Source organism: Chiloscyllium punctatum, chromosome 11 (genome assembly GCF_047496795.1).
Source record: "Chiloscyllium punctatum isolate Juve2018m chromosome 11, sChiPun1.3, whole genome shotgun sequence".
NCBI classification, from domain to species: Eukaryota; Metazoa; Chordata; class Chondrichthyes; order Orectolobiformes; family Hemiscylliidae; genus Chiloscyllium; species Chiloscyllium punctatum.
The window spans coordinates 57,523,829-57,543,344 of record NC_092749.1 but is presented as its reverse complement, the minus strand read 5'-3'; the positions used below and the strand labels follow the sequence as shown (position 1 = coordinate 57,543,344).

Genomic DNA, 19,516 nt, shown 5'->3' with positions numbered 1-19,516 from the left:
TTCTTCACATAACTGTAAAATAAAATTCTTACTTAAATTAAGTCCACATTCAACATTTTCCCTATATATGTAACGATGTTTTCACAGGACGGCAACTTACAATCTTCAATAGCCAAGCAACTATAAAAATTGGTGGCAAGGACAAAGATCGTCCATTCCAGGGACAGCTAACTGGCCTATACTACAATGGCTTGAAAGTACTTAATATGGCAGCTGAAAGTGACCCAAACATCAAAATAGAAGGAAGTGTGAGATTAGTAGGGGAAGCATCTTCAATGACGACAGAAACAACAACCACATCAAAGCCAGCAGAAATATCAACTACCATAATGGAAACTACAACCACCATGGCTACTACTACCACCAGAAAAGGGAGGTCTACAACCACAAGAGATGTCATGACTCAGGTAAGTAACCCCAGGTTTTGATTTCTTCTCATAGTCTTTTTGGAATTTGTGAAATGTTAAGTTGGTCTCTTTGTCATTAGGTTTCATGTTCTATAAAACGCCAGAATGAAGAATTTTATTTTTCTGTAGTATTTTCTGTGAATCTTTTGATTGCCCCTCCAAAAATGTGAACTACTCAGTCAGGTGACTAAATGAAGTGAATGGTTCAGCCATGCCAGCAATGTCAATCAAGTTCTAAGTTTCATTACAGTAAACCTTAAGAGTCATCCCCTGTTGATAAATATGTGATATAATTATTGAAATCAACTACTATCAGTCATTTGGAAGATATTGGTGATTAAGACAGATGAATCAGGTTGGTTACCCTGTGAACATTCTAAAGTATAAAAAAGGTGATTTTCTTGATCAAAGAAACAACATATTTAGCAAACAAAATAAATTGCATAAAAACACGCTTATGCCAAAGTAGATGATGCAGAAGTTACTGGAATGGTGCAAATCTATGAATTGGCTTTTTGACCTCCTGTTCAGATCATACAGGTACCACAAATTGCTGAAAATTGCATGACACAAGGTTTTGAGATCGTCTGATTATCAGATCCACTGCTCTATTTCCTTAACCAATAAACACTAAAAATAGAGAATGAATCAGCAAATAACATCAAGAGAAATAGAGTGGAAAATTAAATGCAGAAACAGATGTACAGAGGAAGATTTTCACTGACCTGATGCTCACTGCTTGGTTACCTGTCTGACAGCTTGTTTGACAGCAGAGGCACTAGTTGCTGGGGAATATATAAATCTGCCTGTAGGACAGGAGGTTGGCTGAAGGTTAGAGAGTCTGGGATTGATGGATACTGTTTGGGTGTGTGAAATCAACTGGAGTGAGTATTGGGGTGGTGGGTAGGGGTCAATTGGGAATTGATTTGATAAAAGTGAAGACAGAGCAATGGAAGGAGAAGCTGATAAGTATTGGGGATGGCACTGTGTGAGAGGTCCGAGGGATCAGAGACAAGGCAGTTATTCCAGGGATTTCTGATCACAATGGCCTCTCAGGTTAGCACCTGGATTCAGGAGGTGGATTTGGATCACTTCATTCCTGAATCAACCAATTTTTCACTTCAGAAAGCTGCATGGCCAAGAATAGATAAATTTGAATGATGTTTAAATAAAGGCCCACAGCATCATTATCAAAACTGTAAGACATTTCTGAATTGGGACTGGCCACCTCTCTGTCTGTTGGATTCAGTTCTACTGAGAATGGACGTGTTGAAGGGAGGTTTGTATCAAAGTCAAACTGTTTGTTTTCCTCCCAGTTAAAATTCAACTGAAAGAAAGTGAACAAAAAGGGAGAGGCAAAATTGGAATCTTCTTTGTTTGCTGTAAAAGCTGAGGGAATAAAAAAGATATGCTCACTCTTTTTCAGCTCAGCAGATGCTTAAGAGGACACCAGCTTCTTTCCTCTCAACTGCAGATCCCAGTTTATGACCTCTCAGCCTCTGGACCTGCCACTTGGCAGCTCCACAAATGAGGGACATAGTCACTGCTGGTAAAGCATGCCCAGGATCCTAAGTTGGAGGGTGACACATGGATAAAGGAGGGAGTTGTTAGAGAGATGGATTTCTTGCGAGGGGGGACTGGAGATCATGGGAGTTGGAATCAAGGGCAGGGAGTGACTGTCAGTAGTAGGTTAGAGTTTGGGATAGAGGGAGAAATGTATGGTCCAAGTCTGAAAGAGAGCCAAGATTTTCATCTGGTACATTTCACTAGTGTGAGGAAGAAAATTTAGGTAATTCTCTTGCCAATTCAATGCATGACATGCGCAGCAACATTTTCATTTCACAAGCATTTCATTTGAAGTACCTAAACTTGAATAAAATTTAATTGGAGTTTTGTTTACATGTATTATTAATTATTCATAAGTGTAATTTAGCTGAATGAAATCTATTGCCCTATACATCGTATCTCCAGGAAGTGGTAAAAGAACATTTTAACGCTTCAATTTACCAAGTATCTCAGTTCAAGTGATACAAACTGTGCCAAATTTCTAATTTTTTTTGTAAGTCCAATTTAGATTGATGACATTTTCAGCTTTATGTAAGTCAATCACATATCATTCCATCCAAGATGTTGATTGTTGTCAGTATAGTTGTTATAGCTTTAGTTAGTTTAATATTTGCAGTAACTGAATAAAAAATGAAAAAAAGTGCGCATGAATTGAATGTTGCCATAATTGAAAAATTAAAATCTGAGAAAAGTCCAAGCCAGTGAAAACTTAGCTCAGGGTTTTTTTTTGCTGTACCAAAGTCAGAGTGAAAGTGATAAAAACAAGATAACTACCAATCAGATCGGTCAGCAGCTGTCTGAGCCAGTGAGGGACTAAAGTTCCTTCTTCAACCAATTAATGTTTGAATATCAAGTCGCTGCAGGGCTAATGTGATTAGCATGTTGTGCAGTTTCATGTTGTTGGTGTGTCGTGAGAATTCAAAGTAAAACCAGAAAATGAGTGAGATTTGAAGACAAGAGTGTTTGAGTTGCTTTCTTTGGGGAATAATGTTGAGGACTCAGACAAAGGACAATTCAAAATGGCATGTACCAGAGATTGATGGTGAGATCCCTACTGTTTTTAATTTACATTAATGATGGATTCAGGGACTGTAGACAAATAAATTTATGGAAAAGGCCAGCAGATAGTGGGGGTGGGGGTGTGGGGTGGGGGTGTGGGGTGGGGGGGGATGCTGTTGGGGGTGCATTCAACTGTAATGCAGAACTAGATAAGATGCTTAAATGATGGAACTGTGCAAATTAACACAGATAATGGTGAGGAGTTGTGCATTTGAATAGAAAATGAGTGACATAAGTATGATTGCTATGAAATAGCTTCACATTACTGTTGGAAATTGTGATAGCAGTTATTATAAAGCAACATTCAGCAAAACAAATGCTGAACTGTATGAAAATATTGACGATTGTAAATTACATTAACCAGTACAGGGAACAGACCCTGTTGTAAATCTTGAGTGACCTATCAGCTCTCACTGACAGAAACTCAACAGTTGCCTCCTTAATGAATGTACCCATGTTGATCAAAGTTGCATTTTGAAACTGCCCAAAGCTCTGGTTAGATCTGAATAAAAGAACTGTGTCAGATTGTAGCATACAAGATACAAGGGGCTTGATTTTCAACTTTGCACCTTGAATTGAGAGGTTTTCACTTCAAACTAGCCACTCTTGTCAAGTTATTTTCATCCATCAGAGTGAGAGACAGTTGGCCAATGCTGAAACGGCCAGGTTAAAAAGCTCACTTTCATTCACAGACAGTGGCCCATATCTGGAGAACATGAGAATATCTCAGCTTCATCCCAAACCCTCCCTCCCATATTCCAATTAATATCTCGTTCCCTCACAGTTCTCACAGCTCACTGTAGCCTACAAAACTCACCTTGTTAACTATCTACCCTGCCCCATAATGTTTCTCACATCTGTTTCTAGTCCCATCTTACTTTGGTGAGTAGTTCTGAGAACAGTACAATCGGCGAATACGCTGGTGCCCATGCCATCTTTAAAAGTCCTGTGTGGCTGCTGACATTTGCCTTGAACCTGACAGTTGTGGGGAAATTGATGCCCCACTTTAAGGGCAGGAAGCTGGAGATTCTGCTGGATGGGGTGATGCAGGCTCAGATGTCCTCTTCTCCAGGATGAAGTGTGAAGCTGGGACACCAGATCAAGCCAGCCTGATCCACGGTGGTTACCCTGGTTAGAATAGTCTCAGGCTTCTGGAGGAATGCCCAGCACAGTAGGAAGTCAGTCAATGCCTTTCTGCCCTCTGCCAGTGTAAATGCCACCATCTTCTCTCCAGTATCTATTACTCTATCTCTGCCACTGTACCCACCTCCCACCAAGACCCATGCTTTAATGTTCATTCCATTGACTACAGCATCTTTCCTCATTGACTCTCACCCAACTCACCCCTAATATCACGAATTCTGCATACCCTCTGCGTTGCCTACTCACTCACGGGACATCTCCCACCTGGACTAAAAGTTACAGCGGTGCCACCATTTTCATCTGCTGTAATATCTGCCTTTCTCATTCCAGGAGGAAAGCTGTCAAAGCTCACAGAAATGTTATGGCACAGAAGGAGGCCACTCAGTCTATTGTGCCTGCACCAGCTTGTAAATGAGTGTCGTTATCTCGAGTCAATCTCTTGCTTTTTCCTTTTCCTCGCGCATTATTTTTATATAAATAATCATCCAGTGCCCTTTTGAATGCTTCAACTGAACTTTGCTTCACCGTGCTTCCAGGTAGCTCATTGCATCCCCTAATGACCTCCGAGGTGGTTTTGCCTCACATTACCTTTGTTTCTTTTTTAAAAATCTATGCCTCTTGTTCTTATTCCTTTAAGAAGGAAAAGTTTCTCTTGATCACCTCTATCCAGCCAGCTCATGATTTTGAAACCATCTGTCATGTTTCCTATAAACCACTTCTCTCCAAGGAGAACGGTCCCAACTTCTTCTTAATTGAAGCTCTTCATCCTTGGAAATATTCCTGTAAACCACTTCTGCATTCTCTCCAATGCATTCACAACCTTCATGTGATGTAGCACTCCAGCTGAGGTTGAACAAATGTCGTCTATAGACCTGTAACATCCTTAGGAGGCCCAGTTTAACATCTCATCCAAAAGATAGCACCTCCAACTGTGCAATATTTCACACAGTGCTGCATTTATGTCAGTCTAGATTTTGAGTTCATGCCCTCATGTGGGCTTTGAAGCTCGAACTTTCCGATTCAGAGGCGAGAGTGCTATCACTGAGCCCCAGCTGACACACAGTGTAATACAAAGGGGCAGAAAGAATCAAGATGGAGGCTGTGGGCTGCAAGATATTTGGCTCCTCACACAAGGATTCTGACTTTAACTGTCCCAAGTGACTAACTGACCATGTCCTGGACTGGTATCAGAGACTCCCCTGTCTACTATGCCAGGACCCCCTGATCTGAATGCTACCCCCTTGACTTGACTGACACCTACTGACAAGCTTCCTCCTTTAGTGTCTGTGCTAAATGACAAGGCAAAACAGAAATAATGTGAATCTGGTAGCTGTAGCTGAGGGGGCAATGTGATGGCAAGGCAAGGATGTGTGTGCGTATCTAAGTATGTCAGAGTGTGTGCTATGAAAGTGAGCAAAGAGCTCAGATGTACAGTCTGGTCCAGTCCGTGAGTGGGGTGTGTGTCCCTGAGTGTGCAAAGGCCTTGCTGCAGCAATACAATGATAGTTACTGATGCAGCTCGAGATGCAGTATTGTAGTGCGCAAATCCTTTAAGCGGTCAGAGAGTTGCTAAAAGGATTCTTTGTGGCTGGGCACATGTCAGATGCTAACATCTCTGGATGTAGGGTGTAAATGGCCTCCACCCATTGACCATGTCTTAGATGTTGGTCCTCAGTGTCCAACATGGAGACTCTTTAGACCAGCAGGAATGTGATGTCAGCAGGTTCACTGAGATTTCTCACCGTCTGACTCATTTGAGAACAAAAAGTGCTAGAAATCACAGTGGGTTATGCAGCATCTGTGGAGGGAAATCAAGCGAACATTCCGAGTCTAGGTGTCTCTTCATCAGAGCTGAAGTGAAGTGGCCCATTTGGTAAGATAGGAAGTTAAATATTAGAGAGGCACGTTATAGCATTAATAAAGTATTTAACAAGCAATAATCCTACTCAATCGACAACTCACTGCTACCCAGTGCAAAAATGCCATGTCACTTTGTAAAAGCAGAAAAGATACAGCACAATGCTTCCATCATTAAAATAGGCTCTGCCTGGACAACTTGTCTAATTCTGCCATCAATCCTGTCATTGCCGATGTCACGCAGACCCCAAATAAGATCGCTCCCTATATATTTGTTTAAAAAGGAACAAAGAATGGACAGACTAATACCAAGGCTGGTATTAGTCTGTCTTGTCATTTAGTGCAGAGGCTAATACCAAACTTCGAGCAAATAATTGGAGAAGATTCTGTGGAGCAGCTATAATCATTCTTTTAAAAGGAACAGATTAATCAAAGAGAGAAAATATATTAGAAAAGATTACAATGAACACTTGAAGTGCCTTAAATTGGAAGGCGACTGGCTAAAAGCTGAAGTGTGGGGTAAGGCAGCAGAACTTAATTTCAGGCATCGGCATAATGAGCCATATAACTATTTGCCGCATTATAGTTTATCTATTTTGTAATTTAATGCTTCTCCAGGATTGGTCTTAGAGGTGGGGAGAGGTGAGCCATGTATTAGAGGGGAATGGTACACAATAGTAAGCTTTTCAGTTTTCTGACTCCCCTCAATACATCTGGACGGAAAGAGTTTAGAATAGCACTATAAATTCTATGAAAGTGATTAGTATTCAAAAGGATTTTCTGTGATTCACAAACTTTTCTAGTTAAAGTCTCACATGCCTAGGAGAGGTATATTTTGCTTGTCTGATTGAGGAAAATTGATCAGATTGCTGGAAAATAATTTTCTGTAATTTTATCACAGTGGTGAAGCGTCTGTACCAACATATTGAGAATAATATTGTTCGTAACAATATTATAGGTATATATTGTAGGTATATTATAAGTCTAGTTATAATGCCCAAGTTTTTTTGACAGGCTGAAAAACGTCTTACATTAGATTATATAGTCTTTACTCAAGAGTGGTTTTTGAAGTAACACGAGAGAAATACCTTAAAATGGTGTCAAGGTTTTTTTTTGTCTGCAGTTTTCTCTATTCATCTGCCATAAGTACCATCAGGAATGGCAGAAATTCCATACATGTAATGTAAATGATCATTTCTCTAATATTTTCATGGAAGTTTCCATGGGATATCAATGGGAATTCTTGGTGCTTGATTTTAGTAATAAAAATCTTAGTCATCAAAGTATCTTTACCTTCATTTAATTGAACAATTGGGAGTAGTATCTGTAGATGGAACCTTTACCCACTCATAAATAATAGAAAGTGTAGTTAATTTAGATCGATAATATGGAGGTTGTTCATTGAATTTTTTTTTCATTGTCCAGTTAAATTGCAGTAAATACTATCCCACAAATTATCACTTTTATAACCTCCTAAAACTGCCTTTGAGTTAGATTAAGTTACCTGTTTTCTTCACATTTTTATTAGCTGTACATTACTGATGGCACTTTTACTTAAGTGGGATGTTACTGTAGGCAATCATAACATTTTATTGGATTTTGAACTTTAAAGCAGAAATGCCATAGCTGCAGATTTTGCTTTCACTTAAGAGAGAGAGTGTGTATGAAAATATGTAACAAGAAAAGCATATGTTACATTTGGTATTGATTACAGCATAGATTTGAAACATGTCTCTTCTAATCAAAAATCTTTATGGATTGATGGCATCAGATACCTTTTTTTAATCCACAAATGGCACTGTAATTGAATGCAAAGCATGTGTCCCTCGCCAATATTTTCTGTAATATAATTTCACACAAAAATCATCTATTTGACCATAAATTTGGTGGTTTTGTTATCTGACCAATGCATTTGGGGAGAGGATTGTGTTAGCAATAAACAGGAGTGAAGATTACGCATCTCTTTCAATCAATTGAAGTATTTACTTTTTGATAGGAGGCTATACAAATGGGAAAGTATCTGAAATTGAGTAAGACATGAATTATCCTGTTAAAAAGCACACAACACCAGGCTATAGTCTCACAGTACCAGGGTCCCAGGTTTGATTCCAGCCTCAGGCAGACTGTCTGTGTGGAGTTTGCACATTCTCTCCATGTCTGCGTGGGTTTCCTCTGGGTGCTCCGGTTTCCTCCCACAGTCCAAAAATGTGCAGGTCAGGTAAATTGGCCGAGCTAAATTGCCCATAGTGTTAGGTGCATTAGTCAGAGGGAAATGGGGCTGGGTGTGTTACTCTTCGGAGGGTTGGTGTGGACTTGTTGGGCCGAAGAGCCTGTTTCCACACTGTAGGGAATCTAATCTAAAAAATCTAAAAATGCTGTCATTTTTGAAATCTTTTGAGTGGTCAAATCTGATCTAACTCATCCTTCTGGCATTCCAAATATCTGTGTTCTTCTCCCTATTGCCTCTTCAACATCCTTCATTTTCCTTTGTTCCTCCTTACCTTTTTGTTTCCTCCTTTGGAGCCTTCTCTTTGACGAAGCTTTTGTTCAACACTCATAATATTTCTTCTTCCTTATGTAAGTTTTTGTCTGATTGTGGTTTTGTGAAGTATCTTTAGACATTTTGTTCTGTTTAAGGAGATAAATAAATGCAAATTGTTGTGGTTTCTTGAACTGTAATTTTGCTTAGAAGATTGTAGATCACAAATAATCAACATAGAACATTTACAATTAGAACAGAATTATTTTCAAGAAACCTTTTCCAGACTAAATTATCATATAGAATTTCTTTATTTACAACAACATAATATGTTATTCAGTGCTAATTAGCTTAGGTTTGCAATCTCCTCCTAAATTAATGTGACTGTCCTTTGATTAATTATGTCTTATTTCATCCAGACGTACATTGAATATATTTGCATGTAATCTGTTGTGTGAAAACACTAAAATATTAGCATCTAAAACACAGCATGTATTAGAAAATATGCCTAATGAAAATCTGGATTATAGCTTTTGATTGCCCTTCTAAAAGGAAAAAAAATAAAATGAATGTTCGAAAAATGTAGTTTTAACTTGCTATACTAAATAAATACATGTAGAATTAGACACAGTTTAAAGAAATATTAGTTTGCCTAAGTGCAAAATTGATTATAGTAAATTCTAAGGAAGATATTGTATTTTAGGGTTGTGCAGTTATTTGAAAATTATGTAGGTCAAAATACAGAACAGACTTTACAGATGAAAACTGGTGATTTACAAAAAATGAAATGTGCAGAATCAGTCAGGAAGAAAAGTTACATTTGAGACAAAGATATATTTCAAAAATCTTGTGCAAACTAGCACGGAAACTTCATTTTGCTGATTGTTTCCATTAGTACAGTTATCATTCAGCATATTACAAACATACCCAAAGTTAGGAAGGGAGACTTTTACTTTATTATTAAATTGGTGTTTGGTTTTGACACAATCACACTGATTTCCAGTTGCCCATAACTTCTGCCTTCAACATCCTTCATTTTCCTTTGTTCCTCCTTACCTTTCTGCTTCCTCCTTTAGAGCCTTCTCTTTGACGAAGCTTTTGTTCAACACTCCTAATATTTCTTCTGCCTTATGTAAGTTTTTGTCTGATTGTGATTCTGTGAAGTATTTTTAGATATTTTGTTCTGTTTAAGGAGATAAATAAATGCAAATTGTTGTGGTTTCTTGAACTGTAATTTTGTTTAGAAGATTGTAGATCACAAATAATTGAACATAGAACATTTACAATTAGAACAGAATTATTTTCAAGAAACCTTGACTAAATTGTCATATAGAATTTCTATATCAGTGAGAGTAGAAGTAACAAGTTAGGCAGGGTCATGGTGTGGGAGGAAGGACAACAAACACAGAGAATGTAAAGAAATTCCAGAGGGCCTGGCAGCATTTGTGGAGGGTGAAACATAGTTAATGTTTCAAATCCAATATAATTTTTATGGCTTTGATTCAGATATTAGAGCACTGAGCTAGTTTCAGACCAGGAGACACCTTTGCAAAAGTGATGAGTTGCAATTATACAGACCTGAGACAATTGTCCTCTGGGGTTGCTGAGGACAGCTGACAACCATAACTCCTGACTTTGTGTTTCACTACATGACAGGGCAATACAGCAGATCTTTCAGCCTGTTATCTTTGTGTGAACATAAAGTGTCCTTGCTGTGGTGATGATTACCATTGCACTCCGTGGTGCAGCATTGAAGAAGAGATTGGAATGTACTTTATGCCAGATGCTGGCAGTTGTCAGTTATCAATACCCATGGAGGTTGGGTTCATGTGATAGGTGCCTACACAGCATGCCCTGAAATGCCAGTGCCTGGTATCCAACATGGAATTCCTTGCCTTGATGCCTGGAATTTAGTTAACATCACAAAACACCTTGCTGATTTTCTCATGCAATTCTATCAGATTTCTAATCATAGCTCAATTATTCAGGCCTCTCAAAGATTCCATCTTTTGTTTCTGACTTCATATGAATGATTTAGGAATATTTTAAAATGTAATTAAAAGTGTTTTATTTAATGAATACACAGAACTATTCTGTAGTTAGATTAAGGTAAAGTATTCATTTTGTCAGTAATTTTAAAAAAATCATTCAAGACCTATCAAAAAGCAATGATCCTTGATGAGGCCATCAAAATTATGTTACAATCTGACTAGAAACTTCTTTTATTTTAAAGCAGCCAAAGTTTGAGATCCTGGACACAGAATAGACTTTACAAAGTTAGAATAGCAAAGCAAACTGGACTGTTATATTTTAACATACCAAATTAACATGAGGTAAAATGGGTAACTGACTGTGGTTGAACACCTCACAGTGCACACCAAATAGCAAATGCTATTGAACTATTAACTAGATATTCACAGCAACTCAATTTACTTTGAGCCATTCAATAGATTAAAAGTATTGAAATTGATATTTTTGCAATTAGTTCAAAATGAAAAAGAAAAGAGAGAGAAAGACAGCAGATAGGAAATAGGATAAAAAGGAGAGAAAAATATATTTATATTTTGTCTCTCTGAAAATGCCATTTAAGCGTATACCATGTTTACTACAGTACAAGTTTCCCTCTGTGGAGGTTACAAGAAGGTGAAATACTGCATCTGTCATGAACGAAACTTACCACTTCTTTCTACCTCACTAACAAGTTCTGGGTGAGAAAGTACATGAGAGAGCTCAATGATTTTGTACCAACTAAGTACCTTCAGTGATCAATTAATGGCTACTTAAGGGCCTTAACCCAGCACCTCACTGATCACCTATCTTCTTGATGGGTGAGAAAGGTAACTAACTTCTTACCTGGGATTCCATATTGCTCCAGTATGGGGGCAGTTGGAAACATGAGTGTAGAGGCAAGGAGCTGCTTTGTAAAAGCTGTAGACCTATTCTTATCTTTAACCTTTAATATGCCACTTTACCTGCACCACATTTCCTGATTCCATGACAAGAAAATTAAAAAAATGACTTAACATCGCGATTGAATGCTCCAAAGAAAAGAAGATTCTAGGCAGTGAATGGCTGGCAATCTAATTCACCAATGTCAGTGCCTGTGATTCACTGAAAAACTTAGTGAGCTGATTGGCTGATGATTGGGCAAGTTTACTTGGTGGTGAAAGTGCATGTTCATCACCTCCAGCACACTCATCCCCACTCTGACCAAAAAAAATTGGTAAGTTTCCACCCTCTGAGTGGATGTTCCAAGAATGCACTTTCCAAGTGAAAAAAACCCATATTTGCGCAATTGCTCGATTACATTTGAACCCCTAAAGAGGAGGAGGATATGGCTAGGGGTAGTGATTGGACAAGAACATGGAAGATATAACACAATGTGGAAAAATGTGAGGTTAATCACTTTGATAGGAGTAGCAGATGTGCAAATTATTTCTTAAATGCTGAGAAGTTGGAAACTGTAGATGAACAAAGAGACTTGGATGTTCTTGTTGATAGGAAGGCATTTAGGAATGTTCTTGTTGATAAGTCACTGAAGGCTAACAAGCAAGTGCAGCAAGTTATTGGGAAGGATAATGGGAGGTTTGCTTTATTATAAGGGTTTCAAGCACAGAAATGGTGAGGACTTGCTTCAAATAAATAACAGCTCAACAATAACAACACCCAATAAGCTTGACACCATCCAGGACAAAGCAACCCGCTTAATTGTCACCACATCTATAAACAGTCAATCCCTCCACCACCAGTGCTCAGGAGCAGCAGTGTGTACTATCGACAAGATGCACTGCAGAAATTCACCAAAGATCCTCAGACAGCACCTTCCAAACACACGACCACTTCCATCTAGAAGGAGTAGGGCTGCAGGTACTTGGGAACACCACCACCTGCAAGTTCCCCTCCAAGCCACTTACCACCTTGACTTAGAAATATACCACCATTCCTTCGCAGTTGTTAGATCAATATCCTGGAATTCCCTCCCTTCTAGCATTGTGGGTCAACCCACAGCAAGTGGACTACATTGATTCAAGAAGGCAGCTCACTACCACCTTTTCAAGGGCAAATAGGGCTGCGCTGTCAATGTATGTCAGCCAGCGATGCCCAAGTCCCACAAATTAAGATAAAAACATAGATCACACCTGGAGTACTGTGTGCATTTTTAATTTCCTTATCTCAGGAAAGATATAACTGTTGTAGAAACAGTGCAATGAAGGTTCACCAGACTTGTCCCCAGGATGGCAGGACTATCCTACGAAGAGATGAATAAACTGGGTTTGTATTTTCTAGTTTTGAAGAATGATTGGTGACCTCATTAAAACCTACAAAATACCTAAGGGACAGGCAAGGTAGATGCAGGTAAGATGCTTCCCCTGATTCAGAAGTCTAGAACCAGAGAACACAATTTGAAAATAAGGGGCATGCCGTTTAGAACCATATTAGGAAAAGTACTTTTACTCAGAACGTATTGAATTTTGGAATTCTCCACCCTTTAGGAACGTGGAAGCTTAGTCTTTGAGCACATTAAAAATGGAGGTTGATAAATTTTAGACTGTCAATGAGGATATATTGACAAAGCATATGGGGATATTGTGGGCTAAAGATATTGAAGTGTTCAATCACCTGTGTTCATATTAAATTGTGGAGCAAGCTCAATGGGTGAATTGCCTACTCCTGTTCCTATCTTCTAAGATCATTTGTTTTCTTACCATTTGTAACCAGAAACACAAACAACTTTTATTTCTGGAAATTGAGCTAGAAAACACTTTGCTAGAAACACTATCTCGTATCAGTCAATTTTAGCAATTTTGTATGATGATATCAGCAGCAGTGACTTTCTTTCAGACAGTTACCTTTACAATTTCTCCATACAGAGGCCTGTTTACAAGATTCCCGAAATTCACCTTGCTTAATCATAACAGAATGTCCGATAAGCTGACTCTATTGACAGACACCTTTTTTCACCTTTGCATCATATTGTAAATAGCAAATGATTTGAGTTGATTAATCAAATAAATAGATTAAATGACAAAATAGAAATGAGAACATTAAGCTTGCATACATACTTGGAATTAGTTATTGCCTGTAAGTTTTTTTTTATATAGGTATGTCCTTTAGGAAAGTCAGTTGGTATATGTTACGAAAGCCCTTCAGTTAAAAACCTGCGAGTTGGTCTTCAGTTGATAATATACCAGCACTAAATGCTTTCACCAAATGAGACTAGCCAGTGAATTTTCAAGATATGTTGTGTAACAGAGGATTGAAGTATATACTTAAACTGGCAGGAAATGGTTTGAAGCAAAATATGAGTAAACCTTTTGAAATAATCTGCACTGATGCAACTATTTAAGAGCAGAACACCACTGCAGATTATCTAGCTGCAGAGTCTGATAACCATTTTGGTGCAATGACACTTAATTACATTGATTTTTTTTTAATCTCAGCAAAAATGGAGACTGTTTACACAATGATTGCATCTCAATTAATCTTGAGCTCATGATGTTAGATGCACGCATTATCAAATAAACTGCAGGACACAGAATAAATAATTTGCAGGTGATACAGGATGACAATAAATCTGTAACCCTAACGCTAATGTATTTATGAAAATAAAACAATTTCATAATAGTACAACCTGTAAAATACGTTTCCCCATTTTCTCTACTTTTTCTTCTTTTGCCTTCTCTTGAAGGCAAAGGCTTTTCTGTTACTGAGTTCCAGTGGAACTTCCCATGATCATTAGCAAATTATTTCATTTTCAGGAAGACTGACAGTCACCCTGGTGCTGTTCTCACTGAATGCCCGCACAAGAATACTTTCTAATTGGGGACATTGGTTTGTTTCAGAAACTGGAATCATGGCTGATTCTCATCTCCCTTCCAATCCCACCACCCTATGCTCCCTACTTTTCTATGATCACTGACATCAATCACACCACACATACTGCCATCCAGCTGAAGTCACTTAAATCAGCACAGTCCACACAGTGAATTTACAACTTTCTCCTTAGCATAGCTCTGATTGAACCTTTGATTGAAAGTTGAGCGTTTAGGTTAAGTGCATATTCATCAAAATAACCAACTATTTTGAGCTAAATTTAGAAATACTAGTTTCATTATTTGCATTATAGTGAAAAGACTACGAGGCAGTGATAACATTGAAGCCTAACACCAAACGGAGGAAATGCTATTAAACAAATTCAAATTGTGAAAAGCCATGTACCTCTTGTTTGTGGTCACACTGTCTTTTTTTACTTACATAATTGGTTACTGTTCATTTTGGAAATAGGAAACTGAAACTCTGCGCTGAAAATACTCACTTGGTCAGGTTACAATAGTGGAATGAGAAACATTGTCAATTTTTCAGAAGGATGACCTTTTGTCAGTGCTGGTAGAAGTTAGAGGTAATCGTTTTAAGTAGTTCCAGAGGCCTGGAGAGTCAGGAAGTGAGGTGGGATAGTGAGGCAGTTAAAAAAAAAATCTGTTCCAGGAATGAGGGGAGAAGTAATTAACTGGCAATGAAGACATAGTGCAAGGGAAAATGGATGGTAATTAATTAGAATAAGAAGATTGGTCGTGATGAACTGTGAGTGACAATAGCAGAAAACATTACCATTAAAACAGTAAAATTGAAGATGTTTGCTCAGTTTGTATCACATTTGTATCAAGTAGATATTCTGCTTGTATCTAACCTTGATCATATCGGCATGCCTGATTGGCCTTGATATCCCCAACCCTAACTTGTCTGGTTGGAAGGGCATGCTGTTCCCATGGCTCTCTTTCTGCTATGTGCAGATTTGGCAATGGCCCCCACTTCCTGTGGTGCTGCTGGATTTACATGAGGAAGGATGATGATTAAAGCTGGAATTAAATGATTGGAATGAATGGCAGTTACCTTGCTGTATATTTGATGTAATTTTATTTAATCTTTTAAGAAGATTGTGGGAATGATCTCCACTTATGGATTGTCTGACCTCAAGAGTATTGTTTAATGTGACATAAAAATGTTCACATGTCAGTCGTCATTAGATTAAATTTGTTTTTTGATTTCTGTTAAAGAGGAAATGGCATACAATTGCTAAGGTAAGTAACAGCTCCAATAAATGGCTTCATGATTTTACAACAATAGTAGCAGCTGTAGGAATGACAACAGCTTGCCTTTGTACAACAGCTTTAATGCAGTACAGCATTCCAAATCTCATCAGATCAGTGTTATCAGACAACATTTGACACTAAGCCATGAGGACACATTTTGACAGATGACTAAATGTTTGATTAATGAAATAGTTTTAAAAGAGATCCTTAAATCAGGAAAGACAGTTGGAAAGGTGAAAAGTTCAGAGAAAGAATTCCTGGGCTTAGACTCTAAGCAGTTCACAGTGTTTAACTTGACAACCAATGGTGAAGAGATTTAAAATCAGAGAAGCTGAAGAGATCAGCATTAGAGGAGTACAAGTATCTCTGAAGGTTGTAAGGCTGGAGGTAATTGTAAAGAATGAGAGGGGCAAGATCAGAGAATAAATTCAAAACAAGGATGATATTTTTTAAACCAAAGCATTACTAAATCACAAACTAATGTCGGTCAGTAAGTAAAGGACTCAGACGAACGGGACTTCATATGTGTCAAAATAGGGGCAATAGTCTTTTGGACAAGTGTAAGTTTCTGCTGAGTTGTTGATGGAATGTTAGTTAGCATTGAAGTGGTCACGTTTGTCGGTATTAAGAGCACAGACATAAGTTTCAGCAGCAGTTGATCTAAGACAGGGACGGAAGCTAAGTTGGAGATACCAAGAGTGATGTCATCTGACTTTACAAGTGATATGAAGTTAAGAATGTGTGCAGTGGAGATGATGCAAATAAGCTGAAATGGACAGCTTAGGTGACATCCAGTCCCTGTACACCATCTGCCATGATGAGGGCCTCCAAGTACTCCATTTTCTCCTCTCATGCCAATCCAACCAGTACCCTTGCACTGATACTCTCATTCGATTGGCTGAACTGATCTTCACCCTCAACAGTTTCTCCTTCAAGTAATCCCACTTTCTCCAGACCAAAGATGCAGCCATATAGGCCCCATCTATGCTTGCCTGTTTGTCTGGTATATGGAACAGTTCATCTTCCGCAGCTACATAGGTATCATTCCTCATCTTCTCCTCCGCTACATCAATGATTGTACCAGCGCCACCTCATGTTCTCACGAGGAGGTTGAACAGTTCATCAACTTCACTTACACCTTCCGTCATGACCTCAAGTTCACCTGGTCCGTCTCAGACACCTCTCACCCCTTCCTGGACCTTTCCATCTCCATCTCTGATGAGTGACTCAACACTAACATCTACTACAAACTCACAGACTCCCACAATTACCTGGACTACATCTCCTCCCACCCTGCCTCCTGGAAAAGCACTATCCCTTATTCCCAATTCCTCTGCCTCTGCCACATCTGTTTGCAGGAGGACCAGTTCCACCATAGAACATCCCAGATGGCCTCCTCCTTCATGGACCACAGTTTCCCCTCCCACGTGGTCGATAGTGATCTCCGGCGCATCTCCTCCACTTCCTGCACCTCCGCCATTGAACCCACCCCTCACAATGCAACAAGGACAGAACCCCACTGACCCTCACCTTCCACGCACCAACCTCCGGAAACATCATATCATCCTCTGCTCATTCTGCCAGCTATGGACAGACCACACCACCAGGGATATATTTCCCTCCCCATCCCTATCTGCAATTCAGAGAGACCATTGCCTCCATGACTCCTTTGTTAGGTCCATGCCACCCACCAACCTCCCCTCCATACCCGCCACCTTCCCCTGCCACCACAAAAAGTGTAAAACCTGCGCCCACACCTCCCATCTCACCTCCATCCAAGGCCCCAAATGATTCTTCTATATCCGACAGAGATTTACCTGTACTTCCACACACGTCATCTACTGTGTCCATTGCTCCTGATGTGGCCTCCTCTACACCTCCGAGCTATCGCCTTCACCCACCTATTGCATTCCCAGCTACCTTATCCCTCCCCCCTCCAATCCCAGCCCCTTGCTTTTATATCTCAGCCCCCTTTGACCACAAGCCTCATTCCTGATGGAGAGCTTATGCTTGAATTATCGATCCTCCTGCTTCTCGGATGCTGCCTGACTGGCTATGCTTTTGCAGCACCACACTCCTCGACAGGTTAGGTGAGTAGGCAACCAGGTGTTAAATGGAGTATAATGTGGCAATGGATGAACTTATTCACTTAAGTTATAGAAATTAAAAAGCAGATTATTTTTTAAAAAAAGGTATAAAATTTCTAAATGTTCAGAGAGACTTGGGTGCATGTGTGCATAGAACACAATGTTAGAATGCCTGTAAAACAAGCAATTCAGGTAATTGGTACATTGGCCTTAGTTGCAAGGGCATTTGAGCATGCGAACAAGGAAGTCTTAATAAGATTATACAAGGCGTTGGTGAGACTATACCTGAAGTACTTTGTTATGTATCTAAACAAGGACATGTTGCTTTGGAGGTGGTACAACAAATATTCACTAAATTGGTTCTGAAAACAAGAGTGTTGTCCTGTGATGAAAGACTAATTAAATTGGTGCTAAGCTCTCTGGATGTTAGAAAAAAGAAATGAGAAATGGTTTCATTGAAAAACACAGGATTCTGAAGTGGCTTTTCAGGGTCAACACTGAGAGATTGTTACCCCATCTAGGGAATCAAGAACAAGGATTCAATCTCTGTATTTGATTATTTAGAATTGAGTCTAGGAAACATTTCTTCATTCAGAGGGTTATGAATCTTTCAAATCCTTACTCTTGAAGGTTGGAGATATTCTGTTGTAAGCATACTTAAGTTTGAGATGAGCACATTTGTGATCCCTGGGGGAATCAAAGGATATTGGGAGGTGGGAAAGTAGACCTGAGTCTCAAAATCGGCTATGGTTATGTTGAATGGCAGAGCTGGATTGAGGCACTATGTGGTGTAGTTTTGCTGTTATTTGTCATGTTTGTGTGAATCCCAAAATGCTGTGGAGTTGGTGATGGAAAAGGTATGGTGTTGGCAACTAGGCTCAGGATGAAGTAGAACAATAAAGCTTCAGCTTCAGTCAGTTGCCAGGAGGAGACCTTAAGTCAATGGCTGTAGAGCAGGGACAGTGGCAGAAAACGGAAACAATATCTTTGGTCTTCCAAGTATTTAGCTAGAGAATTTTTTTTTACCCATTCAGTACTGGATGTTGAACCAAAGACAGTTCAGTGCTCTTAAGAGGACTGGTGGTAAAATTGGATGTTGTCAAAACTGTGAGCCAACAAATTGGCCAGCCAAGTTTCTGATTATTAAAGTTTTCAAAGAGAGATTAATGTTTGACAATGAATGAGATGTCTGGCACAGAGACAGAGAGAGATAAAAACATAGAAAGAGACAGATGGTTGACACTAACAAAATGGAGTTGTAGAGTGGAAGAGGTCCACATTCCAGCATTGATTTATCTAATAATCAGGAAGGAGATAACAGCTCACATGGATAGAGAAAGCTAAATATTGACCAGAAAGAATGGAGGTTCATACAAGGGTAATCATTTAGCAGAGACTAATTTAATGTTTGGTTCTTTTATTTTTGAATTTGGATTCTGAACTAGTGACATGTTGGTTTTGATCTCTGTGTATGAGGGGATTTAGTGGTTAACTTGTTAATATTTACAGAGCTATGTATTGTTTTGAAATGTGTATGACAGAGAGAGTTCCAGTAGTGCTAATGGGAATGTGTATACATTGGGAAAGTTTTGCAGGCAGAGGAAGTAAACTTGAAGAACATTAGCCTAGTTTCAAGTTAGAAAGATTAAGGATCCCATTTTCTTGACTTTGGGTAGCATCAATAGCTTGGAAAGCTTTTAATATCAGTTCACAGATGCTCTGGTTGAAGTTGGAACAATGTCTTGAAGAGAAAAGAGTTAGTTCAGAAAAATTAGGAAATATATTATCTTAGTGCAAGGGTTTCTGTTTGGAATTTCCAGACCAGAA

At 39.0% G+C, this 19,516-nt stretch overlaps 1 protein-coding gene across 32 annotated transcripts in view; it reads left to right on the top strand.

The window, feature by feature from the left end:
- The window catches only part of nrxn1a (neurexin 1a), a 1,866,202-nt gene that overhangs the window by 1,739,988 nt on the left and 106,698 nt on the right, over positions 1-19,516 (top strand). For all 32 annotated transcript variants that reach the window (XM_072580867.1, XM_072580862.1, XM_072580863.1 and 29 more), the window contains one exon: positions 88-407. In XM_072580867.1, the coding sequence (XP_072436968.1) occupies positions 88-407 (320 nt within the window). The remainder of the gene's footprint in view (positions 1-87; positions 408-19,516) is intronic.